This window comes from Equus caballus, chromosome 17 (assembly GCF_041296265.1).
Source record: "Equus caballus isolate H_3958 breed thoroughbred chromosome 17, TB-T2T, whole genome shotgun sequence".
Classification (NCBI taxonomy): Eukaryota; Metazoa; Chordata; class Mammalia; order Perissodactyla; family Equidae; genus Equus; species Equus caballus.
The window spans coordinates 70,313,377-70,340,099 of NC_091700.1; the positions used below are offsets into that span (position 1 = coordinate 70,313,377).

Consider the following 26,723-nt stretch of genomic DNA (forward strand, 5'->3'; position numbering starts at 1 on the left):
GGAGGGCGGGGGCGGGGCCCGCCCACGCGGGAGCGCGCGCCGCCGGCGCAACTGGGGGCCTCCGCCTCCCTGTTCCAGAAGGAGAGTCTGTCGCCTTTCTCCTGAGACGTGGCTACTGCTTTTAGGAGCTTTTTCGTTTTGCAGCCGAAGGTAGGAGGGCTGGAGCTAGGTAGATGCCTAAGAGACGATCTGCGGCTGGAACTGGCCAGTTTAGGGAGGTGGAGCAGAAAGAAGAAAGGAGGGCGTGTCTGGCGCCTGCTGTAGCCCAGCAGCTGGGTCCAGGCAGAAGGATCCACAGCAGCTGCTGACAGCGGACACACCTCCTCGCGGCCAGCTGCGGCCGCGGATGGTCACGCCCGCGCCAGGTGACCCAGGGGGTTAAAACACAGCCTGTAAAAATACAGTACACACATCATATATGCGTAAGGTGTGTTTTTAAAAGTGCGAGGAATTATAGCAGAATGACAGTGTTAACAGGAGGTTAACAGAAGTGACAGCAGGTGACAGTGTTAACGCTGGGGTTACAGATGATTTTTATATGTACAATAATTGTATTTTCCTATTTTTCTAAAAACGACTTTTGTCATCAGAGTTATTACTTTTTAAACACCACCTTTATAAAGTAGATAGACCCCTGAAATTTGTAAATAGCTTTGTGAAACACATGAGGAAAGTATAAAGGAGAAGATGGCTATTTGAAAGAAAGCCTCTGATGAAGCTTTTTGTACGTTCAGGCATCTTTGTGGGTAACTGCTACCTAGTTAACTTTGTTTTAAAAGTTTCGACTTTTGGATCCTGGGTTTTCTTAAAGTCAGAAATGTCCTTTGGCGCCAAATCATAACTTGACTCATGCACCATCCCTCCTGCCTCCCTCAAAAATAAAACAAAAGAAAGTCATTTTCTATCGAAAGATGTCAACCTTCTGACCCATGTGTAAGAGACTGGAAGGCATTGATGCTTAGGGAGCCTCTCCCCTTCTACTGCCCCCCCAAAATTGAGGTAGGAAGCCATGTGTAAAATTATATTAAGATTCAGTGTGGGAAATTGTCTGTACTTTCTGTTAGGGCCTGGCTCTCTGATCAAGTCAAACTGAACAAGTCTCGACCAACATAATAATGTGGGTGTTCCTGAACTGCAACATTTTTTTAGGTCCCTCAGTGACTGATGATGAAGGACAATAGGAAGTTCTAAGACAGGCAATGATAATTATTAGAGGAAGAAGAACAAGTCAGTCAAATACAGCCCCGTTTATTTAAAGGTAGATTAACAGTATAAAGCGTCAGCAAAACACATTAAACGAAATCAGCAAACATAACTACTATATATTATATTACATTAAAATGTTCACACTCCAGTTGTAGACTCTTTTTAATTCCTTATTATAGTCTATTCTCTCCCTAAAGAAGATAAGGATCTTGGCACACTTTACTGAGTGTTTCCTCTTCTTCCCTGTTATTGGTATTTAAAGATTTTATTTCACCTTTTAGAAAAAAGAAACATGCTTACGTTTAAATCAGTCAATACTTGTTTACGTTTATAAGTTGTCTTAGTCAGGGTCAGTGGCTTGGGGGGTGAGAGGCAGGGGTAGGCTGGCTGTGGAGTAGTTTCATCCAGCAGGAAAGGCTATTTTATTACCAGCCTTGCTTAGAATTGTCAATGCATGAAATGTCATGAAAAGCAAGCCAACATTTAATCAGCTTTATTATTGTTTTTAAATTCTCCACAGACAGTGTACCCTCTCCACTGGGGATGAGCCCCTCCCACCCCCACCCCACCTTGGCACTCCACTGATAAGGATACCTTAGGTTATGTTGAGTAGTTCCTTAAACACCATCTTATAATTCCTTGTTTTGATAATCTTCACAGTTTTTAAGAGTACTGCTCCAGTATATTGTAGAATGTTCCTCATTTTGGGTTTGTCTCTTGTTTTTCTCATGATTAGCCTGAGTTTATGAGTGTTTGGGAGGAAGATCACAAATGAATAAGGTACCATTCTCATCACTTCACATCAACAGCACATGCTGTCAAAAGGACTTATTCCTTTTGGTGTTAATATTAATCAGAGATTGAGGTCAAGTTGCTCTGCTGTGAAGTTACTTTTTTTCTCCCTTTCCATACTGTCCTCTTTGGAAGAAGTCACTAAGTATGGCTCACACTAAAGAGATGTGGAGTTATGCTCTACCTCCATGCATAATGTCTACATAATGCATGGGAGGATTGCCTCTATGTCTCTTAATTTCATATTTTTGTGTCTTTATTTTTCCCTACTAAAATCTTCATAATTTCCTCAGATCTGTCTTCCAAGTCACTAATTCTTTCTTTAGCTGTGTTTAGTCTCTTAAGCCAATCTCTGCCTATATTTTTTATTTCTAAAACTTGGACTTGATTCTTTTTCACATCTTCCTGATCTCTCTTGATGTTCTCTTGTTTTTAATTCTTTTTTTCTCTAATCACTTTAATTATATGAAATAATTGAGTTTTAGCATCATACAGACTATGTTTGTGAGCCATAATATGATAAGGTTAGGAATAAACAACAAAGGGAGAGCTAAAAATGCCATTGTTTGGATACTAAATAACATAACTAAAATAAGTTAGAAAATAAATCAAAACAAAGATTAAGAAAATGTTTTCTTGTGTAATAATGAAAATGCCATATTTTTCAATATTTGTGAAAAACATTTCTACTGCCACCAAGTAAAATTCATAGTTTTAAATATAGTAATCCAGAAACAAATACAATTTAACAAAAGCCAAGTATTTAACTCAAGTCACAAAAAGAAAGAAAGGAAAAGCAACAGAAAAAATCCAAAACAACAAAAAAGTACAGTGACGGTTTACAAGATGGCCATCATCTATGCCTCCCTTCCCCGTAAGCAAGTGCTGCTCTTCACATTGAGATGTAAAGCCCTGTTCCCTTGCCCTTAAACCTGGGCTTGCCTTAGTGCTTTGTTTCACCAATAGCATGAGGCAGAAGTGATGTTCTAAAACTTGAGGCTACATCACAAGATACCTCATAGCTTTCACCTGAGTCTCTTGGAATGCTTGCTTAATCCTTGGACAGTGTGTCCAAAGAACCAGTTGTCATGTTGTGAGAAGACAAAACCTCAGGGAGCGATGCTCAGTGAACCCGTGGAACCGAGAGACAATGATAAACTACTGTTCTAACCCAGTAGGTGTTGAGTGGTTTGTCCTATGGTAGTGGACAGTTATCTTCCAGCGAACTGGAAGAGATTTAGTAACAAACGTGAGGGCAGGAATCAATAAAATAGGAAAAAAATAAAAAGAGAAGATTGTCAAAAACAAAACCTGGTTTAAATAAAAGTGAATAAGGTAGATACAACTTTGGTCTGGTTGATTAAGGGGAAAAAAGTTGCAAATTAACAAAATATGGAATTTTTAAAAGGGGGAACAAATATAGCCACTACAGATACTTAAAATAATAAAAGTATGTTATAATTATCAACTATAAAATGGAAAGCCTAGATAAAATGAATAAAGTCCTAGAAAAATATAAAATGCCAGAATTTGAATGGATCAATAAGCACTGAAATAATTATCAAAGCCCTGTTCTCCAAGTAACCGTAGGCCCTGAGGGAATTGCAAGTGAGCCCCACCAGACTTGCAAGGAAGAGTTAATCCTTTCTTGTACAAGTTGTTGGAGAAAAAAGATGGAAAGTCACCAGGTCATTTTATGAGGCTACTATAATTGTGATTACCAAACCAAATGTGGAAAAGAAAAAAAAACCACTGTAGCCACATCTTCCTTTTGAAAATAGGTGCAAAAATTTAAAAAGAAATATTAATCAAATCCCACAAGGTACCACTAAAACCAAAAAATAAAACCATGGCAATAACACTCCAGAAACCCCTTTTTTCCTTCACAGCATGTCTCACCTCGTAGCATGTTATATATTGTATGTCTGTGTTTAATGTCTGTCTCCCGTTATATTTCTAGTTGAATTTAAGCACCATGAAAATGTGAATCTTAGTCTGTTTTATTCATGGATACTAGGCTCCTAGAATAGTTCCTGGCTCAGTAAATGTTTCTTTTTTTTTCTTTAAAGAGTGGCACCTGAGCTAACATCTGTTGCCAGTGTTCTTTTTTCTTTCTTCTTCTCCCCAAAGCTTCCCAGTACATAGTTGTATATTCTAGTTGTAGGTCCTTCTGGCTTTGCTATGTGGGATGCTGCCTCAGCATGGCTTGATGAGTGGTGCCAGGTCCACACCCAGGTTCCCAACCAGTGAAACCCTGGGCCGCTGAAGTGGAGCCCACGAACTTAACCACTCGGCCGTGGGGCTGGCCCCAGTAAATGTTTCTTTGAAGAATGAAAGAACGTGACAGGGCAGGGCTTATGGTGTAGTGTCTTGGACTTGAGCCATGCTGTGACAAAGATAAATCTGTCATGGGGAGTACATGGGCAGTTAGATATTACAGGGGAGGGAAGAATCTTAAGAGGTGAATGGGATGGTGATGAGAGGACAGTCATAAGTGAGTTTGATTATGGACCAGAAGACTCAGATTATACAAGGAATCCTTGTGCTTTTATGATTCACCAATTTCTCAAGTCCCTTGAAGAATGGGGAACCTCTTCATGGAAAACAGGAAATCTGTTAATAAAACACAGGAGAAAGAAACTGCAGCTACCAAGTTCCTCCTTCTCCTCCTTTTCCTTCGCTTCCCCCTCTTCTTCCTCTTCTTCTCTTCATCCTACTCCACCTCCGCTTTCTGATCTTCCCCCTGCTCTCCTTCCTCTTCCTCCTCCTCCTCTTCCTCTTCTTCTTCCTTCTCCACCTTCTCCTCTTTCTCCTCCACTGTCTACAAGGTACTTGGTGGTTGCTAATGAGGAAACTCCTCTGAGCTCTGTTGTTTGATAGCTGTCTAGAAAGATAACAGCCGCCAATGAAATTAGAAAACACTTGTATAAATATGTGTAAGTTCTTTATAATAAGATTAACACTGTGTACAAAAGTGCTAAGGGCATCAGATGCAGGATGGAATAGGGATAGACAGGGAGAGCTCATTCATTGATGAAGGGCAGTTTTGAATCAAATCTTGAAGAAAGTAAGGAAATTTGGCAGAAGAGAGACAGGCAATCTATCCAGGTGGCAAGAAAAGCACAAAACCAGGAGTTAGTAAGTTGATAGAATTGTAATTAGAAGGTCATCCTGTTCAACTCTCACCTGGCACTGAAATCTGTTATGGCGCCTGTAGTGGACACATATTCAGTTGTCCACCTGGTAGCTCTTTTTGGGGGAAGCTCCTCCCCGTCTACTTGGTTTAGTAGTGGCTTCCTGTAGCACATGAATCTGGCCCCTGTCCACAATTGATTGGTCCAGAAATGGACACCTTAGCTATCCAAGCTAAGACAGTCTCTCCCCTGGGAATTTGGAATGAATACTGAAAGAAAGAGAGTAGTCCTTTCCTTGGGTGCTTGAACTTGTAACATATAGACCCAGGAGCTATAGGTGGTCATTTCCTACCACATGCTCTGGAAAGCAGAAAAAAGTGCCCTGCAGTGAGAAAGAAGAGCAAAATAGATGCAGAGAGAGGACCTAGAGGAGTGATGGAGCCACAGTCCCCAGCCCTGATTCTACCCTATTCCCAGGCCTGGAGATATCCCAGAGATTGCATTTTGTTCTTGCTTGTTGAAGTTATTTTGAATTTGCTTCCTTAGGCTTGCAACAAAAACTCCTTACCAGTGCAAACTTGACCTGGAAAGGCTCCTCTTTGGGTCTCAGATCATGCTTCCTTTTAACTGAAAGGTGGTCATGGAATTTGGTTCACCGTGTCCTGTGTCTGGGAGTGGGGCTGGGCGTGGCATCTTCTCCATAGCTGCCATGAACCAAGGGGGGTTCTGCCTAGTAATATAGAGATGGTGGTGGATGGGGATGGGCCTGTCTTGGATGGAGCCCCAGGAAAAAGACTGGGCATGACAACTGCCTCTTTTTGAAGGATTTTCTGCCTTCCAAGTTGACAGATGAACCACAGAACTTACTATGAGAAAGATGCATGAAGTTCTTTCCCGAGGGGCAGGTAGATCTCTAAATAGCAGTTGGATTGACGAGGAAAGGAACTTTCAGTTCTCTCTTAGTCCTTCCTTTGAATCATACAAGGGAAGGGCCTTATGGATTTCTGGTTTCATAAGGAGGATGCTCCACATGTTCTTTCTCACTCTTTGACCTCTCTTTTTTTCTTCCCCATTTCCTCTCCTTCTTCTGAAGCTCTTTCCTTTCAGGTCTCCCAGTTTGGTGTTCCCTCGCAAGAGGAGGAATTTTTGTCTCCTCATCCTCTTCTCAGGCCTTGCAAGCTTGAGAGCCCCCAGTCTCCACTGCTCAGTCAGAGCTGCTGCAGAGTGAGATGGAGAAGATGTGGATCTGGGTCATGGTTTAGGTTTTGATCACAGTTCTGCCTTTACTGGATATGTGAGCTTGGACAAGTTACTTCTTTGTGCTTCAGTTTCCTCATCTGTAAAATGTAGATAATAACAATAACAATAATAATAAGAAGAAGAATATACCACATAGAATTGTCATTAAAATTAAATGAATTAACGTATGTAAAGTAGGTAAAATCAAGGTGTTGGCAGAGCTGCATTCCTTCTGGAGGCTCTGGGGGAAGATGTGTTTCCTCTCCTTTTCCAGCTTCTGGAGGCTGCCTGTGTTCCTTCGCTCCTGGACCCTTCTTCCATCTTTGAGACCAACAGTGAACAGTCTTCATGTCTCTATCTCTGAGCTCTGCTCAAGTCATCAAATCTCCTTCTCTGACTTTGACACTCTTGCTCCTCTTTTCCATATTAGGACTCTCGTGATTACATTGGGCCCACTGGGTTTATCTAGGAAAATCTCCCCATCTCAGGGTCTGTACCCTAATCACGTCTGCAAAGTGCCTTTTGCCATGTAAGGCAACATATTCACATCTCCCGGGGATTAGGATGTGGGCATATTTGGGGGGGCCATTATTCTGCCTACCACACCCATGTATTAGCACAGTGCTTGACCACTGTAAGCCCTCAATAAATGTTCTCTCTTATGATTAGAAAACCTTGATTATAGTTCTTAATAACCTTTTATTTACTTGTTTCTGCATTTGTGTTCTGTGAACGTCTCATCCCTAGCACCTGGCACAGCATGCCACACATATTTATTCAGTAACACACCCAGTTCATTCATCAGGCATCTTCTCTGTATAAGTCTTGGTTACTAAGCAAGTGGAATATGGTTCGCACCCTCAGGAGCTTGTACCATCGAGTGGATGTAGAACACGCGCTCCAGTGTTTATTGAATGAATTGATGAAGCAAAACATCTTACTTGCTCTTCTGAGGACACATTACTGCCTTAATTCTCACCACACTCTCCCAGGAATGCTCTTGCCCACTTCTGCTTGCCAAAACTTATCCATCCTTCAAGATTAGGCTCGAATACCTGCGTTTGCTTTTTTCGAGGAAATGGACATTGTTAAGTTTTTATTGAATATGTTTCTTTTAGTGCTTTGTTAGCCAAGATATTTAGTGCAAAGCTGATGGCCTATTCGCTAGCAACTATGTAAAACTGTATGGTTACTTCCTGGACACTCATCTCTAATCTTTGTTTTATTTTTTTTCATAATTTTTCTTCATTGTAACTCCCTCCAGTATTTGTCTTTTAGTATTTGTCTATGTATTTTTTCTAAGCTACCTTATGTCATTGGTGAAATGAAGCAACCATAAGTCATTTAAATGTATTATCCTCCTGTGTTGGTCGGTCAGGTCCTCTAGGAATCAGATGCCAAAATAAGGTTAGAAGTGCAAGAAATCTTTTGGGGGTAGTGCCGATGAGAGATCAAGGCGTGAGGGAGCAGGAGTAGGCAGGGAGAGCCTTCAACTGCCATGTGGGTTTGGTGTCTATGAGAGGACAGGGAGAAGGAAGATTGGGTAGGAAAGCCTCTGACTGCAGTGCAGCACTGAGGAAGTCTCTGCTGGCGTGAGTCTGGTGCAGATTGTCCAGGAAGGAGTGCTCCCTTGGGAGGAAATGGCCAGGCTCTAGCACCCCTGCCATGCTCTGTCATTGACTGGGGCTGCCTGGGAAGAGCGTGGCTTTCAATCAAATGCTGTGGTGGATCCCACAGGTGCTGCAGCTGGAGGCTGTCGGCTAATTGCCTTCCTAGAAGTAGGGTCTCCCCTGAAGGGAGATCTGAGCCGTGCACTCCAGATCTATACTGCACACTCTTTGAGGCAAATGCTTGTCTTGTTCCCTTTGCAAACTTGCCCATATTACAAGTGTCCAGTTACGACTTTATAAATTCTTTTCTTAGCACCAGTTGGTAACGTAATAGTAATAGCATGATGTGTTAGAAAGAGTTTGGGTTTGAGAGACAGAAAGATCTGGATTCACATCTCAGGTATTTTTTCAGTCAAATCTATATTAGATTTGCTGGAATCTAATGCAAACTATTTAACTTCTCTAAGCCTTTAAAAGTCATCTGCTAAAATAAGATTAATAATGTTTTACCCTATACAGTTGCTGAGAGGATTAAATAAAATGCCTACCTTTTAGTGTCTGTTACTGAGGAATTGAATAAATGTTCTCTCCTTTGCTTTTCACTTTTGAATAATATTTCACTGTGGGATAATGTGCTTTTGTAAATATTTTCTCATTTGATTTAGATTAGGTATTATTTCTAACAAATTGTGACTAATAAAGGGTAAGGGTTGACTCAAGGTCACAGGACCGAAACAGGCAGGGTTGGGACTTAAAGTCTTCTGGCTTCAATTTCAGCACTCTTTATGTACTATTGTCAGTTTTCAGGAAAATGAGTTGCCATGTTCCATTCTACAGCCACCGTCAGAAACACATGTGACTGTGTACAGGTGGAATTCAGTGACGAAATAGGCAGGGAGAGATGTTGGGGCTGAAAAATCTGGAAAGGAAGGAGCATCAGTAACCACTGTGAATGAAAAGTGAATGAAGAGAGTACTGCATATATTTTTCAAATAGATGGAATATGGCGTTTTCAGACCTAAACAATCTGGCCAGAAAACTGCTGAAGAAAAGTGGCTTTTCCTAGGCCTGAAAATATAACAGGAAAAGAAAGTTTCTTTCCAGGTTCTCCAGTACCTGCTGTCATGGTTCTGCTGTTTCCTACCTGGTACATTACATACAGCATTTGGAGGTGGTCTGTGCACAGTATACTTGAGACGAACGTGTGCCAAAGCCATCTCCCTTCTGTGCTTTGTCACAACTTATTCCTATAATGTTTAAGTGTTCTGGTTATAGACACTTAGGATATGATTAAAAATAGCTTCCTCATAAATGAAGCTAAGTTGAAGTCATTGTGAGAATCCATTACAGGGCTTTGCTGCGTTTATCCCTTTTGTTACTAGAATATTAACTTGAGATGGCTCCTGCTAGTCAAACCATCTCGATAGTTTCCCTTTCTTTTCCATTCCAAGCTACGCACTGGAGTTGATCGATTTGCCAGCAATGTTAACAGACACAAAATGGTATTCTTTACAGTTCTCATTAAGTGTCTGTGATGTCTCCTATCTGTGTGGCATTCTCAAGGTTAGTTTCTTTGCTGTGGCCTATGAATTTAAGTCAGCTTTATTTACAATGGCCTCATCGCATTCTCCCCTCCAGTTTCCCTGGCTTATACCTAGGAAGAGCTTCTGTCTCTGTACTTACTTCGTGTTTTCTGGAAACATTTAAAGCCAATCCTGAGCCTGTCCCCTCGGTTGTCCCCCATAGGCCTGGGCATGGAATGAGATTACTGTGATAGGCGAGGGCTGGCAAAGGAGAGGCAGGGCTTCCTAAGCAGGTCCTGAGAGGTGGAAGCTGGGTGGAGGGGTTGTCTGAGGAGCAGGGTCGTCCTTCCTGATGCCTGTCGCCCAACATCCTCATGGCAGAATGATTGTTTTGAAGAAACAGGCTGTGTTGCCTACATAATAGAAGGTTCTGGAATCTCTTTTGAACAAACTTTTCTGCTTAAGGTATCAGGGTTTCTTCATGAAATGTTAATCCCAGGTATTCTAGAGGTTGAAACTGAACTAGTCCTGCCTGCAACCCTTTCAGCTTGGCTTGGGACCCAATGACAACAAATTACTCCTCCTGCTTTCAAACACATTGGGCAATTAAAAATTGCTTGCAACTCTGAGGCACCATCAGGTGCTGCAAAGGAAGTTTGCATAATCTGCTCTTGAGAGATTTTAAAAGAAAGTGGTATTATTACTTTTTCAGGGATTCTTCAGATGTCTCTTATTTAGATGAAGGGAAAACTTCTGTACTGTTTCAAAGTCCTTCCTTACTCAGGAAGCCCCGGTGCTTATACAGTGGATCCACAAACTGCATCATGAAGAGATCAGTCCTTGTGATTTTCAGGTTTTTTTTTTTTTTTATGCAGTAAGGTCTCCACTACTGGGAAGTTAGACTACTTACACTGTTCTCACATTCTAGAATTTTCTACTTACATACATTTTTCCTCATGCCTTTTTCACATCTCTGCCCTTTGAAATGTGACTTATTCTTCAAGATGCAGCTCAGTCTCTTAGTTACCCCCCCCCACAACAACAATTGTAACAAAAACAAAAACACCAATAACCACGATCTTTCCCAAATCCTGAAGCATTTGGCTTGGACATTTTTATGAAATTCGATGATTCTAAATAGTTATCTGTGCTCAGATTTGATCTTTACTTTATATTTCAAGTTCCTTCAAGGCAAAGATTATTTTAAATTTCTCACAAATGCAATAAATGTCATTAAGATCATGGATAGTAACAAATTATATATTTTCAAAAATGGGAATTTAGAATAAAACTGATCAAAACTTTTGTCAGTCTCGTGAAATAAATATAATCTGATTTACGATGAGTCATAAGTCAACAATTTGTCAATTTCATGAGTTAACTGAAAAAAGAGCTACTGAAATACACTGTAGTCTATAGTAGATAAAGAAAACACTAGTGAATTTGTTAATTGTTTTATAAAAGTTCAAAAAGGAGTTGGTTAATAAGATGGAGGTTGTTCGATATCCTAAAAGTTTTCTTCTGTCTTTGGCATATGTCTGTTTATGGATAAAAATAAATATATATATATATTTCTACCCAGTGTAATTACTATTCCAACATTTACTTCCTCTTTTTTTTCCCCTTCCCAAAACCCCAGTGCATAGTTGTAAGTCCTTCTAGTTCTTCTGTGTGAGCTGCCATAGCATGGCAAACGGCAGATGGGTGGTTGTGAGGCTGGGAAACGAACCCAGGCCACCGAAGCAGTGAGGACGCTGAACTTTAACCACTGGGCTCATCACGGCTGGCTCTACTTCATTACTCTTATTTTCCCTAACAGTTTTGAAAGTTATCACTGTGCTGTGGTAGTAAATTTCTTTCCAAGGAAAATTGGATGGAGTTTTTTAGACTTTAAAAGTATTTAAATTTTGTTTTTCAAGCAACACCATACACAATTGTTAGACTTTATCACTGTATAAAAATGTACAGTGGTTTATTGACATGTACATTCCAATATGTTTACAGCTGCAAGATAATGAGGCACACTCAGTATTGCACTTCATTAAAATTTCAGGCTCAAACTTAACCTAGAAGTTTAAATGAAACTGCATTTGTAATTTAGTAATTCTTATACAGGACAAACATTGATATCTTTATATACAGTGTGATACTTATTACATTTATATGCCGTCCTAACACAATTTTTTTTTTAAATAACAGTCTAGGAAATAAACCAGAATATTCCTTTTTTTATCCCCACCCGTGATGCAATTGTACAGGATTACAAAAAGGTAGTATACAATAAACAATGATTATTTTTCTTTTTTGCTTGAAAGCCAGCATCATTCTTAGTCCATAGGTATGGCAATTCTTTTATATCAATTATCTATAAATGTCCAATGCTTCACAGGCCAATGACGGTAATGGCCACATGCAAACACCTCACAAGTTTGATGTCTTGGTTCAAAAGAAGATAAACCGAAATAATGGGGAAACTTTCCATAGCAAGAATTATGTACATGGTATTTGGCATCCTTCTTGCACTGTGAATGGTTCATTTTCATGGATGTAAAAATGGTCCCGTCCTTATCCTGAGCAGAGTTTAAACTTCATCACATCCGCTTGGAGGATGAAGGCAACTTTTCTCTCCGTAGACAAAGGAATCTGAGTGTTCTAAAAAGTGTGAGCATTTCTGCACACTCCACAACCCAGTGCAAACTCTTCCCCGGTGGGTGGATGAACAACATGGAGTGGACATTCAGTTCCTTCCAACTGTTTGCCTTTGGGACCTGTATAAATTTTGAAGGAGGCAAAAGAATGTAATTGAAAAAAAAATACACACATAAAAACCTAATGTAAATATACATCACCGAAAAGTTCTTCAAAGAAATAACATGACTATGGTTATGCAAATATAAAATCAAAACATTATCTTTTCTTCTAACCACAAAAGTAAAAACGTTCACCGTAAAAAATTCAACATTCCAGATATATACAACAGAAGAAGGGACAGGGTCCCTCACCCACAACACCCTGCCCAGGGATAACTACGATGCGCTACAGATCTTTTTCTATTAATAAATGAATTAGATGCATCATCTGAAAACAAAGAGCAATCAACAAAATCTCTCAGTTTAGCCTAGCAGAAAATTATTCTGGATGAGAACATATGGAGACTTTATATAGAATGTTATCCTCCAGGTAAAATCAAATTTAAGTGTAAATAGGCCATGTTACCCTTCTACCTTCTGTGAAGAAAAAGCACAATTGGTAAAATGGGAAGAATGATTACAGTCATGTGTTTCAGTCAACAATGGCCCACATATACGATGGTGGTCCCCTAAGATTAGTACCATAGAGCCTAGGTGTGTAGTAGGCTATACCACCTAGGTTTGTGTAAGTGCACTCTATGATGTTCACACAACATCGCCTAACGATTCATTTCTCAGAACGTATCCCCACCAGTAAACAATGCCTGACTGTATTAGTGTTATTTTAAAAAGTATTTGAAGGGAGATTAGTAGAAAAATGAAAATTAATCATCTTAAAAATGTGAATGGTAAAATAATATAAAATGTAATAATCTGGAAGAAACACTTTGGGGAAGATAAAAATTTGTGGATATTAATCAAAATAAACTAGGCTTAAAAATGTATGAAAAACTATACTTTTCTATTTTTTTAAAAGACTTGCTATGCTAATGTGCTTCGTGTCATGTGTTTCATATTATTTAAAAAGGATTTTTAACTCCTCTATAAGCGAAGAGCTTTACTGTGTAGGGAATACAGGCTGGGCTCATACTTGAATGCAGAGTCCTTATTAACAGCAGAGGGAGGAATACAACTATGCCTTCGTTTCCTACAGCTAGTTTCCAAAATAATTAATGTAAATTTTGATTTTGTTTGAGAGAAAACTAGCATGACATCGGATGAAATGAGCTTATCCAGATCAATGGGGAATGAGATCTCATTTAAATTACCTCTTCCAGATTTAAAAACTTCTGTGACGTTAAAAAAGCAAAACACGAGGGATAAAAGGTTAGTATTTAAGAAGCTCTTAGCCTGGCATGTATAAATACTCAATAAATGTTAAGCTGTTATTACGATTCCTGAACAAGAACACACTATGGCCTGATCTAGAGGAATAAAAAGTTTCGTATAGGAGTAAAACCAAGGCATGAAGGGAAATATCAAACCGAAGACAGCTGATCTCAGAGGGAGAAGTCAACCGCTGGTTCCAGTTAACAGACACAAGGATGGCAGTTAGTGCTGCCTCAGATAAATGCAGGCATGTGACCCCAGGATGGGTCAAGGTGGGAGCACACCAGAGGTTTGTTAGGAAGGTGATTATTCCTGTTATAAAGTATATCAGTATCTCATCCTCAAATCATACTACACACTGATACTCTGCCTGCCCCCAGTGGGTGGGGAGAGTGGTCAGGACGGGGACACTCAATGGTGGAGCTAGCTGAGGCACGCAACGCCATCAACGGTGGAGCTAGCTGAGGCACGCAACGCCATCAACGGTGGAGCTAGCTGAGGCACGCAACGCCATCAACGGTGGCTCCTGCAAACTGCAGCCCTTGCGCTTCTTCAGGGAAAAATAAATGGTCATTTATTCAGCAAATATTTACTGAGTGCCTAACAAATGAATGGCGTTATGTTAGACGCTTGGGATTTAAAGATGGATGTATATGGCCCCTATCTTCAAGGAGTTCATAATCTAACGTTATGCTAAAAAATAAAAAACACCTGCAGACATTTGAGTGCTTATTATTGAGGCACTGTTCTAGTGTGTGAACCCACTTAATCTTCTCTCAGTCCTAGAGGCAGGAAATAGCCCCATCTTGCAGATAAGGAAACTGAGGCAAAGTTACCTTAATTTTTCTGATTCTTAAATTCCTCATCTTTAAAATAGGCACAACAATATCTAACTCACAGGGTGCTGTGAAGATTAAATATCCTGGCTCAAGAAGGTGGTCAAGAAATATTTTAGAAAGGAATGGATAGAGGGATTATCTACTTCAATTTCTTAATCTGGACTCTTGTCCTCATCCATCTATTAAAAATTAGAATTAATGGGTTGACAACGGTTAGAGAATGATCCTTCCGTCCTTGTAAGTAGGCTGCATGGCCATCTTCCCTGCTGATTTCACTGTGGGGTCTCCTTTAATTCTCTTCCAATTCTCTAAATGATCAGATGAGTTGGAGGAATGTGTGAGGCTGGGAGAGCACACCTCAATCTTGATCTGAGGCCAGTTATTTAACCTCTCTAAGGCCCTAATTTTCCATTTGTGAACGTGGGGATAATACTATCTACCTTGTAGGTTAGAAAAATTAGGTGAGGAAAATATATGTAAAAATACCCAGGATCAATGTCAGTTCCTTCTTCTGCCTCTCCCTAACTCCTTTCCCGCCTCATTCCTGTAATTCACAACTGTTTAAAGGACAAAGTCCTTTTTCTTGGCTGACTGGGACGATCATGTGAATGTATGAGAAGCGTTGACGGTCCTCTTTCAGTGACTACCCCGCTAACTTCCTTAAAGTTTTCAGTGTTTTTTTGTTTGCTTTGTTTTTTAACATAGAAGAAACTTGCTTTCAATAAGTAAAATTTGGATTTTCCTTGACTACACTGCTTGCCTCTACACTTTCTCAACTAGAAGCTGGTTATCTCCCAAGCTCCTCCACGTCATAAGGCCAGGAGGCAAGACTGACTTTCCTGGTTGCCATTAATTTCCAGACCACTAACCTCCAACTTTCACTCAATAATCCCTCTTCCCCTGAAGCTAAAACACTGGCCCCTTTTCACTCCCTTTTTTGCTGACCTCCAGCTCACCACTCTCCTCCTGCTAATCATGGCTCACATCTCCAATCTGGCTATTATCTTAAACCTTCTGGCCTCACAGTATTCTGATCTTGCTTCTTTCAAAGTCCACCACTTCTATTTTTTTAAAAATAGAGGAGGAACAATACAACAATATCTATTAGACATGAGCAAAGAGCAAAAAGTAGCCATACTTAAAAAATCTGATTTATCTTATCTTTGGTTTTGAATTGATAATATATTTCACATGGTTTAAAAATTACAATGTTAAAAAATTTTACACAATAAGAAGTCACCCTCCCCCATCTCTACCCCATCTTCCCTTTTTCCCCAATAGTTAATCAATTTTATTAATTTCTTACATATCTTTCCAGTTTTTTAATGCAAATATAAACAAATGAGTATATATACTGATTTCTCCCTTTCTTACAAAAGGTGACATACAAGGTATACTATATATACCTTGTTCTGTAATTTGATTTTTCATTTAACACTATCCCTATAGATCTTTCCCTATCAGTACATACAAACTCCATCCTCAGTCATCTTCTTTTTCTTAATGGTGCATAGTATTTAGTGTTTAACCAACCTCCTACTGGATACTTGCATTGTTTACATATTTTATTATTATAAGCATGATGCAATCAATAACCTGGTGTATTTGCCCTTTTTATTTCCCTCACATATGTAGGTATATCCCCAGAAGTGGGATTGTGGAACACTAGATGTACTTGAATTTTGAGAGACACGTTAGGGTTTGACCATTTGCACTCTGACCAGCCATGGATGAGAGTGTGTTTCCCAGCTTTACAACACTGCACATTGCGGCATGTGTACTTGTATAGGTATTTTCACTAACTCCAGATACAGCTCATATAAACTTCTCTTTGACGGCCCCATTTGCCTCTCCTTCTACTTCTCTCACTTCTGTTAAGCCTAGTATTCCACCTCACTGTCATCACCAGCTTCCTGACCTTTTCCAATTTTTTGAGTATCTTTTTGGCTTCATATTCATTTTTTCTCAGCCTGACCTCCACAATCATTTCTCCTATATTCTCAGTGGCTTCTTTAATTCTCTTGGCTTTATAATTCTCACACACTGCCAATTCCCAGCCATTCTAGATCACACCACTTGTACATTTTATGGCACTAGTTCTAAGCTTCTTAAATAAAAAAAAAAACAAAACCCACGAAATCCCTTTAAATGGTTCTGTTATCAACTTACAATTTCAAACTTCACATGCCCTTTAGTGCTGAACAGCAACCCTTTTAATAATCTTAGCTGACTGCCTTCTCATTCTGCAAGCAGTCTGCTCCATTATAGGTCCTCACCCCTCACTCATGATGATGATCTTACCTTCTACTTCACTCACAAAGTCAAAAGTCAGAAGCTTACAAGGGCCAAGGGATTCCCTCTGATTCTTTAGATAGGTTTTTTTTTTTTAGGAAGATGAGCTAACATCTGCTGCCAATCCTCCTCTTTTTGCTGAGGAAGACTGGCCCTGAGCTAACATCCGTGCCCATCTTCCTCTACTTTATATGTGGGACGCCTACCACAGCATGGCCTGCCAAGAGGTGTCATGTCCGCACACCGGTGAACCCCGGGCTGCCCAAGCGGAATGTGGGAACTTAACCGCTGCGCCACCAGGCCAGACCTCTTTAGATAGTTTGAACTGGGTTTCTGCCACTTGAAACAAAGTGTTCTCATGTGACCATTAAATAAAACTAGATACCATATACATCATAATCCTATTTAAAAATATTAAAAGCATACCTGCAGGACAGTGCGGTAGTTCTTCCTTAGGAATGCTAGTCATTCTTTGAAAATCATCATGACAAGCATTACAAAAATGTGTTGTTCCAAAACAGAAAAAGACAGCCACTGAACAGCAGTAGCGACATTTATATTCCAAAAAGTCTGTGCCATGTTTTGGACACATCTATAGCAAAAGAAAATAGATAGACACAAGATTATAGCGAGTCTTTTTAAATTATACTTAAGATGGTCATATATATAGCTCAGTGATTCATACTTTTGAGAGTATCCATACCTCTTAAAACTGATTGAAAAACTGACGATACATCCATTAAAAAAATTAATGAATAAATACGTGGCTTTGCATAACATGTCCTGACAAATCCCCAAGTTCTAACCCCAGCTCCATCATAACCAATCTTATTTAATAAGCTAGCCACTTAATTTCCTTGTGAATGTTTTCTGTCCGCCAAATTGAAAATTAATATTTCACTTGTCTCATAGATGTACTATAAAGATTTCAGTGAAGAGGGGAAAACATAAAAGTGTGACTGCAGGTTTAAGAAAGTGAAATAAGTAAATTTACTACTTATTTTCATGAGAGACAAAATTATAAAATACAAATACCATCCGAAAGAAATAATATACATGAAACAATTTGGAAAAGTATATACTGCCGTACAAACACCAGAAAACACTGGGGAAAAAGTCTGCTATACCATTCCCACCATATTGGTTATGTTATTATTAACAAAAAAATAGAAGTTTAACATTTAAGGTTTTTAAACTGTCCTTTCTAATAAAGTGTTCTGCCCACCTGAGCTCTGGACACATCAGAACAGGCACCACAAATGAGCTCTCTGGGATCATAATCATCTCCTTGTCCAGCCTCGGCATCACAGCGAGCTTCGCCACCAAAATATGCCTGTGGAGAAAACATATTTATATTATAGCAGGAAAAAGGAAAACTCTGCCATGGGAGATCCAGTATGGATGGAGTGGAAGTAAGATCAAGAGGCCTTAGGAAGTATTACTGTCTATTAGACACTCCCTGGCAATGCCAAGTGGATGCCCACTTTGCTGCCTGTAGGGCAGATCAGAGTAAGAGAGAAAGCTACTTCAATTCTGGGATGGATTCATTACAGAATCATTACAGTAGGAAGTTCAAACATTGTACTGTCAAAGCAAAATAACAAAAAAAACTGTATAAGATTTCAAATAAATATCAATAATAGGATATTAAGTAGTAAAGAGAAACTATGCTTTTTCAGGGCAAAGTTTAGTTTTTCTCATTTTGAAATATTAAATAACATATTCCCTTCTTCTGCTTTAAAAAGTATGCTTAGAAATTTCCAAATTTTAATACTATAGAAAAAAATATGCCTAAAATAAATATTAGTACAGAATTATAATCCTGAGGCTAATGAGAAAGAAAAAATCAGTTTTGATCACACAAAAATCTTCAAAAAGGAAAGGAAAGTTTGGCAATTCTGTTCAGAATACTGCTCATACTTAGAAAGCTACATTAATTGCAGGAACTCAACAGCATCCAATGTAGATACTTGAATAAACGAAATTATCATGATAGATGATTTATCTCTATTTGCTCTGGGCACAAAATAAATGAGGCCAGTTGTAGCTGGGGCAATCTGCATAGCCAAAAAGCTATGTCCATAATTGGGGATAAACAAGATGAGTCAAGATAAATCTATTATCTATACTAGAAAAACAGGTCAAAAGATAGGCTCCATTGATACAGACATTATAAATGGTTGTCCACCAGCTAAATCCAGCCTCAGAAATATTTCATTTATCCTGGGGCCTATTCTAGCTGTTTCAATTTTCTCGATTCTCTGCCTGGCTTTCTGGACATTTGACTGTCATCCCTGTGATGACAACAATATTCATTTATGATGTTTAGTATACTAAACACAATAAATAATATTTTATTATTTGTAACAATACAAGTTTCACAAATGCACACTATTGGTCTTTCCTTGGGTGTATGCATATTTGTCTGCATTTCTGGCTATCATCTACCTCTTTAGCCTTCCATTCGTTATCTGTTTTTTTTTTGGTTACCTTGGGAGACTATGCACCTTTCATTTATTGATTCCTTCAATCATTTATTCATTCTCTAATTAACTTAGTGTCTAATGACAGAGAAATGAAAAAAGTCTTTGTCCTCATGGATCTTATCAAGTGGGGCAGACAGACAAGTGAACCAGTAATCATAATGCAGAATAACGAGTGCTAGGATGGATGTGTGCAAGATATCAAAATTGTGTGGTGGTGGTGGAGAGGCATAGGCACCTCAGAGAGGAGGTGAGACCTGAGCTGGATCTGAAAGTATGATTGGATAGATTTGACTATGCATATGAGCACGTGTGTGCAGGCAGGTGGCAGGTGAGAGTGAAATGCAGAGCAGCTGGTAGAGAAGAGCATTCTGTGAAGAGAAATAGCCTACACGATGGCAAGGAGGTGTCAGTGAGTGAGCAAACATGGCCAAGTTTGGGGAATTGCAAGTTGTTCAGTATTTTGTAGCATGGGGCACAAATGGTAGCATATCAGAAGATGAGACTGGAGAGGTGGACAGGGCTACAGAAGAATAACATAATCACATTGAGATCTATATTAATCTACTAGTAGCAGCGTAAGTATAAAGGATGGAATAGAGAGGGAAGGGGCTCCACACAGGAGCTCAGTAACAAGGCTACTATAATTAATGATTAGGGCTGCCAAAGATGTAAGAGAAAGAAAAAAATTGAGAGATTTGAAGACAGAATTGACAGGTCTTAGTAAATAAAGACTGGAGATTGAGAGAGTCATAGTTGATGACGGTAATACTGGACACGTGGACTTTGAAGTATCTGTAGGAAATACAAACGTCTGGTAGGCAGTTAGATATCTGTATGTAAAACTCAAAAATTCTGGAAGGTCAGAACAGTATACGTGGTAGGCGAAGGCATGGATGTACAGAGGTCACCAAAGATGAGGTATTATGAGGCAAGAATGGAGTGCTGGGGAAACAGATATGTCAGGGATAGGCGAATGAAAAGGAACTCTTTGAGGGAGTTCAAGACAAATCACCAGAAAGGAAGGAGGTTCTCCTGGGAACCAAGGAAGTGAGAATTTTAAGGAGGGAATAGTCAAAAGAATCAAGTATGAGAAATTTATTCAAGAACCAACTGGATTCGGCAAACTGGAGGTTATTACTGATGAGAAATGGCTTGTGTACAGAAATACTTCATGTTTTAGAAATAGTTTATATGGGTTAAAAAGAATCTTAAAACAAATTAAGTAAATAAATTCAACTTGAATCACAGTACCAAGCTTTCTCATTTTTAACTTCAGACATGCATAAGAATAATTGGCTATCACTATATAATTCAACTCCTTAATCACATCCGTAATCTCTAGTTCTTAAAAGTTCTTAGTATAATTTATAGCATACCTTTCTGCATTTGTAGCAGACATAATATGCATATCTATTCATGGCATAGCCAGCGGGGTCATTATAAAATCTCACACCAGGAGTTGTGATAGCTTCACTCTTATGAAGACCTTCATATTCCAATCTCATTAAGGCTTTTCTTCTGACATCCTCATAGAGTTCTTTTATTGGATCAAGCAGGTCTTTTAATACTATATGATTTATTTTGTTCTGAAATTAAAAAAATGATCACTCTTTAATGGAATCATTTATTAATTAATTCAACAAACATTTAGTGTGCACCTAAGTGCTAAGCACTGTGCTAGGAGATAACCAAACATTTTCTAAAACAAAAATGCCATTTAAAAATAATCTTGTGAAGTTCTTACAAGCCCATATTTTTCCAAGACAGGAAAAATGGGGGCAAGTGGGGCAAGAGCATGAAAATCCCATTTTATTAGCTTCATATTCCTGAGTATGAAATATATCTCCTGTTGCCTTAGCCATTCTGGGGATAGAAGGTTACCTTGCTACCACAAATAAGACACACTCCCTCTGTGCATGCATGTGTGTGTATTTTGGTTCCTTAGGGGCAGGGTAGAACGCCAGGTGATGGAAATGTGCAGGTAATATTTTCTATACCACTTTCATGTATCATTCTCTAAACGTGACCTTTCTTTGCGGTACTATCTGAGAAGGAAGAGCAAAATACTACAATCTTTTAAATTATTTCTCAGTCTAACTAAGCAATGACTGTGTTAAGTCTTTTCATTTTATACCCTGTATACCAGTCTGTAAATCTGAGGATAAGAAAATAGGGAGAACTGAACAAAACAAAAGGGGATGAAGAATTAATAGACAACACAGTGTCAATCACATTCTTAAACAAAGGTTTTTTTGTTAATCAGTATTAGCTTGGCAAAACAACTTGCTATTTTGCATACGATCTTTGTAAAGATGTGTCAAAATGTCAAAAATTTTCTCCGTATTTTACCTAAGCTCTAAAAGATTCTGTCCTAATGGCACTGAAAGTTCAGATTTCACTCTTTAATTGCAGGTATCAGTACCTACAAGCATCAGAAACTCATTTTTCTTTTTGGTAGTCACTCATTGCCATGTCACATGATCCGAACTCTTAGGGGGTCTGAAAATAATGATGCATGCATGCATGCCCTTTAATGCATGTCTAAATGTTTACATGAATTTCCTGACACAATATGTTTAAATTAACCAACCTTTAATTGACAATTACTGTTTTGAAACGCATTATAATAGATACAGGGATCTTATAATATTCTCAGGTACCACCTGGATGAGGAGAGCAGAACCTGATGGAAGCTGGTGGTAAAGAATAAACTGCAAAGGACACTGAGAGATGCTGAAAACACATTTATCTTGAAAGATAAAAGATGAAGATAAAGATGAAAATAAAAAGTAGGTCACTTCTGGTTCTTTTCATACCTTGCAAATGGGACAAGATATAAATCCAAATGTTATCCTTGGACCAAGCCATCTGTTTTCTAAAACTCGTTGACAGCACTGTAAGTGGAATACGTGACTACAGTCCAGCTTAAATAAAGAAAAGAGAAGGAGATAAGTAAATGTAATCATGATAAACACTTGAGTAACTGGCAGATTACTCAATGTAAGGTGCTACTTAAAGCAGCTAAGAGAAAAATCAAGAAACTTAGTACAATGAAATTTCAGCACTTCTCTACTATTCATGGAATGTTATAACTAGCTCTTCAGCATCTCCCAGTTTTTCATCATTCATATATTAAGGCCATCTTATAGAGAGAAAGCTGGGTTAGGGAGAAATGTAAAATCATTCAATCTCGTATCTCACAGAACGAAGAGCAAGCTACTGAATAAAGATTTAAGATTTATTTTTGAGAATGTTCATTATCTTGGAATCACAAGAACTGAAAATATAAATAAACAACCAGTAAAAGTTATAAAAAAAAGTATTTAGCAAATAGTAACTTCCATAATATTATTAATATTATAGATGTAAGTGTATACATTATGTATAGAGGTATGTATCAGATCAATTACATAATGCTATAAACTACCATTCTGGATTTTGGAAATCAAGGAGAGAGTAGCTATTGAATAATCTAATTATTTTTTCCTCACTTATGAACATTATATACCTTCTATTGATTATATAGGCTCATACAAATCACACATTAAAGCTAAGCACACAAAATGAGTGCTTAATGAGCATAATGAGACAGAATTTGCTCTTTACTAAACTAGTAGGTATTAATGGGACATTTTCTCTCAATTATACAAAAAACATTCAATCAATTCTTTATTTGACAAGTATATTTACATTTCCCATTTTAAAATCTAGACACATTTAATACTTTAAAAGCTGAGACAACCTGAATGGCTGGTGCTGCCGAGAGTGCTTCAGTGAAACATATCATGCACATGTCATCAGCATCTTGCTTCAGCGATGTGGCATTTTTATCACAGCCATGTAGACAGGGCAGACAATGCTCTTCATTTTTAACACCTCCACAGGGATGGCCACAAGGGTGTGTCTTACTGCAGGCTATCTTAGCATATTCCTGTTAAAGATGAATTACAATGGCACACAACGTATCAAAATGGCACACATCCTGGTAATTATATCCATTATATTAATTTATATTTTCCCACAGGAAATACATGTTAAGGCTAAATTACAACAAAGGAAAGTTATTTTTCTTCTTTATTTGAATATAACTTAGGATTATTCACAGAGTTCATTTTTCTTTTAATATGATTTAAAAAAATTTTACTCCACATAAAGGGAATGCTGATAAAAAGTGAATTACAATTTTCATCTGTTATCAGGCATAGCCATGAAGCAAAAAAATTCCTGTTACAATCTCCCAATCACCACCCATCCCCTCCCCAAAATGGGAACTGGAAAAAAAAATACAGCTATCTTTTGCTATCTGGGCACAATCCAAATTCTTGTTGATTAAATTAGTAATCAAAAATATTTGGATAGCATGGAAATGTGTATAGATGTTCAGGCCTAAAGAACTTCCAGATTCTGGAATTTTATTTTAGAGAAATAAGCGAATAAAACACGTAAGAGGCAAAGAAAATGTAGTCCAAAGATTTTTAACTGCTTCTAGGCACAAAAGCAAATGTTAAATATATATGGTGATGGTAGTTGGGAAACACAAAAAAGTCTGGTTTGGGCTTGAGAGCCTTATCTGATCCATTCTCTAGCTCTGATAAAGCATTTAACTCTTTGTTTTTTCCTGATTAGCCCTGACATCAGTGCCAATCTTCCTCTATTTTATAGGTGGGTGCTGCCACAGCATGGCTGATGAGTGATGTAGGTCTGTGCCCAGGATCTGAACCCGCAAACCTGGGCTACCAAAGTGGAGCACACAGAACTTAACCACTATGCCACGGGGCTCGCCCCAGCATTTAACTCTTGATATATTTAGAAAATTGAGTGATGCTGAGCTGGAACTCTTATTAATATGAAGTGAAGGTGTCATGAGGGAATGCGTGCTATTCCTTACTGGGTGGTCTGCCTGTATACTCACCTGGCAATCTGCATCAGAACAAACACTGCCAACAGCAGATAACTCTGTTCCACTCCTGGAACCACAGAAGCGACATGCTTCCGAGCTACTGGTTGTGGGTTTGCCTAGGTTCAAGCAGAACAAGAGGAATCCTCCTTAAGGATATATTTTCTACACATTTTAATATAACTAATTAAAAAACAATAACAAGAAGCCACACCACGTTTGTATCAGTTGGGAAATCAGCCTGGCAGTTCTACAGCTGAAGGGTTGCAGCGGCCCTAATTACACAGTAAATAATTACACAAAAAAAGGGATAAGAAACTAAAGATCTATCCAAAGCCAAATAAATTAACTGATTTATTTACACTTTTTTAGTAAAAAGAAATAGACTAGACTTCTAGTAAATATAGCAGCTTGAGCAGATATGGCAAGCCCCTCACTATAAAGCACAATACCATACAAAATATAACAACAAAAATTAAATAAAAATACAAAGAAGAAAGGGAAACATTTAAGTAACTTTCTATAATAACAATATTACAAGACATAGGAGAAAACTTATCATCAGAGAACATGAAACTTCAAAGACAGAAGAATTAACACCCAAGGAACTAGAGATAGAGCAATTTGAAAAGGACTTTGAATATGTGTGAAATAGTTAAAGAAGGAACAGAATCCATAAAACCAGAATAGAACAGGAAAAAGAACAGAAGGATTTGGAAAATACAGATCAAGTTCTTTTTTAAACATAGATACAAAAACTCTAACCATAACAGTAATACACTAAATTGAGCAATATTTATAGAAAATGGTTTTTAAAAAAGGATAGTTTATATTATGAATAATGGTTCAACATTAGAACATTTATTAATATAATATATGGCACAGACAGATTATAGGGGGAAAAAAGTCAGCTATGAGAAAAAAAATACCATGCTCTTGTAGCATGAAAAGTTACCTGTATTTAGAGTTACATTTGTTCAGGTTTACACCTAATTCCAACATGAGACATTTGTGTTAGTCAGACAAATGGCAGACTACAGAGATGCCGTAAATTGAGGATTTGCAAGATTCCCTGTAACTTTAAGCTGGGAATATGCCAGACTTTAGAAAAAAAGTCAAAATGAAAAACCACGTTTTGGAGATAAAATGACTTGCCCAAAGTCACACAGCTTGTTAGTGGCAAACCAGGTTTCCTGACTTTTAGTCTAATGCTCTTTCTACCATAGAACTTTGTCTAGTAAATATAATAATATAGACAGTGATCAATGATGTCATAACCACTTATCAGAATACACTCAAAATTATTCACATTAAATAATTAAACATCTAGTTTAATTATAATCAGTACGCAGGGTTCAATCTTTTTTTTAAGGGACAGTTCAATCTTGAATCTTTTTTACCTGTGTGTTCTCGGAATTCCACCATTGCCTTCATTGTTTTAGAATCTGCTAGTGCCATCAACCAGAACAATTTGGTTCTACCACAACCTTCATGAAGGTCAACCTTTATAGCTTCTTCTTCTTCTTTGAAGACCTATAGCATCATCAAAGAAAAGGGAAAAGTATATTTATCTCCCTGAAAGACGAAGTATAAATTTTAATTATTCAATAACAATAATAATGGCTTTTATTTACTAAGCACACTAAGAAGTTCCAGATATTTCCAATCTTCTGTTTCATCTTCACAACAGCCCCATTTTCATAAATGTAGAAACTGAGTCTCACACAGGTTAAACAATTTGCTTGATTTACACAGTTGATAAGCTAGACAGTTGGGAACTCCACGGAGGTCTTTGATTCCAAAGTCCATTTTTTCCCATTACACCAAGCCTCCTTCCACATTTATTTCAAAATTTATTGTATATATTCTATGTTCCAGATACTGTTCTGCATGTAAAGACAGAAACCGTCACCTGTCTCTGATGAGTTTTGGTTCGCCGATGAAGATGGAGGAATCTGTCACAGTCAGTACATAAATTTCCACATACATTGCATAAAATGATCGCAGCAGTTTCACCATCATCATGGTTATCACACATGGGCTAAAATAAGACATTTCCATTTGTTATATTAGATTAAGAAGAAAGTCTCAAGTACTCATACAAATTGAATATAATTTACTTACAACAATGAGACTATTATGCTGAACTGAAGTCTATGAAGAATTTAGAATCTGAACACTAAACAGAATTATGGCAAGTGTACTTAACTAAAAATCTCTCAAAACCCTCAATTCAGTGATTAATGTGCTATGCAGGTTTAATGATAAATAAACACATATATTTTGCTTAGTGACTTAAGAAAACTTCTCCCCATTATATTCAAACATTGTGTATGCTAAATGAATAAATGATTCATTTTTGAAACTTGAACGTTAATAAGGAAATGCTGAAAGCACCTAAAGTCTTTCCTTCCAGTGAACTTCGGGATTTCTATCAAAACTGCTTTAAGTACATTTGTGAATAAATGGTAATGTCATGTTGCCTCTCTTAACTGCTTTATTTTCTTCTTACCATAAGATGGATTACAATTTAGTACAAAATCTAGAAATAGAATCAAAGTCTGGCTAAAAACACATTTTGATATGATGCAAACGTGACTCAGAGAAGAACGGGCAAGCTTTTTATATAATTAAAGCCCCTAATCTACTATGGAGAGGGGATCCCAAGTGAGACAGGTTTGTAAGA

At 38.1% G+C, this 26,723-nt stretch overlaps 1 protein-coding gene and 1 long non-coding RNA gene across 31 annotated transcripts in view; one reads left to right on the top strand and one right to left on the bottom strand.

Annotated features, from left to right (window-relative positions):
* The first annotated feature begins 23 nt into the window (after nt 1-23).
* LOC138918541 (uncharacterized) lies at nt 24-26,518 on the top strand. Its single transcript, XR_011428019.1, has 3 exons — nt 24-150; nt 21,797-21,929; nt 25,916-26,518. It is a non-coding gene; the product is annotated as an uncharacterized lncRNA (long non-coding RNA).
* Nucleotides 11,439-26,723, bottom strand: part of MYCBP2 (MYC binding protein 2) — a 256,284-nt gene continuing 240,999 nt past the window's right edge. For 29 of the 30 annotated variants that reach the window (XM_070239261.1, XM_070239263.1, XM_070239259.1 and 26 more), the window contains 9 exons: nt 25,950-26,078; nt 25,438-25,570; nt 24,053-24,156; nt 22,883-23,071; nt 21,957-22,064; nt 20,517-20,726; nt 17,880-17,987; nt 17,081-17,246; nt 11,439-12,272 (listed from right to left, as the gene is read on the bottom strand). In XM_070239261.1, coding sequence (XP_070095362.1) covers nt 12,157-12,272; nt 17,081-17,246; nt 17,880-17,987; nt 20,517-20,726; nt 21,957-22,064; nt 22,883-23,071; nt 24,053-24,156; nt 25,438-25,570; nt 25,950-26,078 — 1,263 coding nt within the window. In that variant the 3' untranslated portion in view covers nt 11,439-12,156. 30 annotated transcript variants of the gene reach the window in all.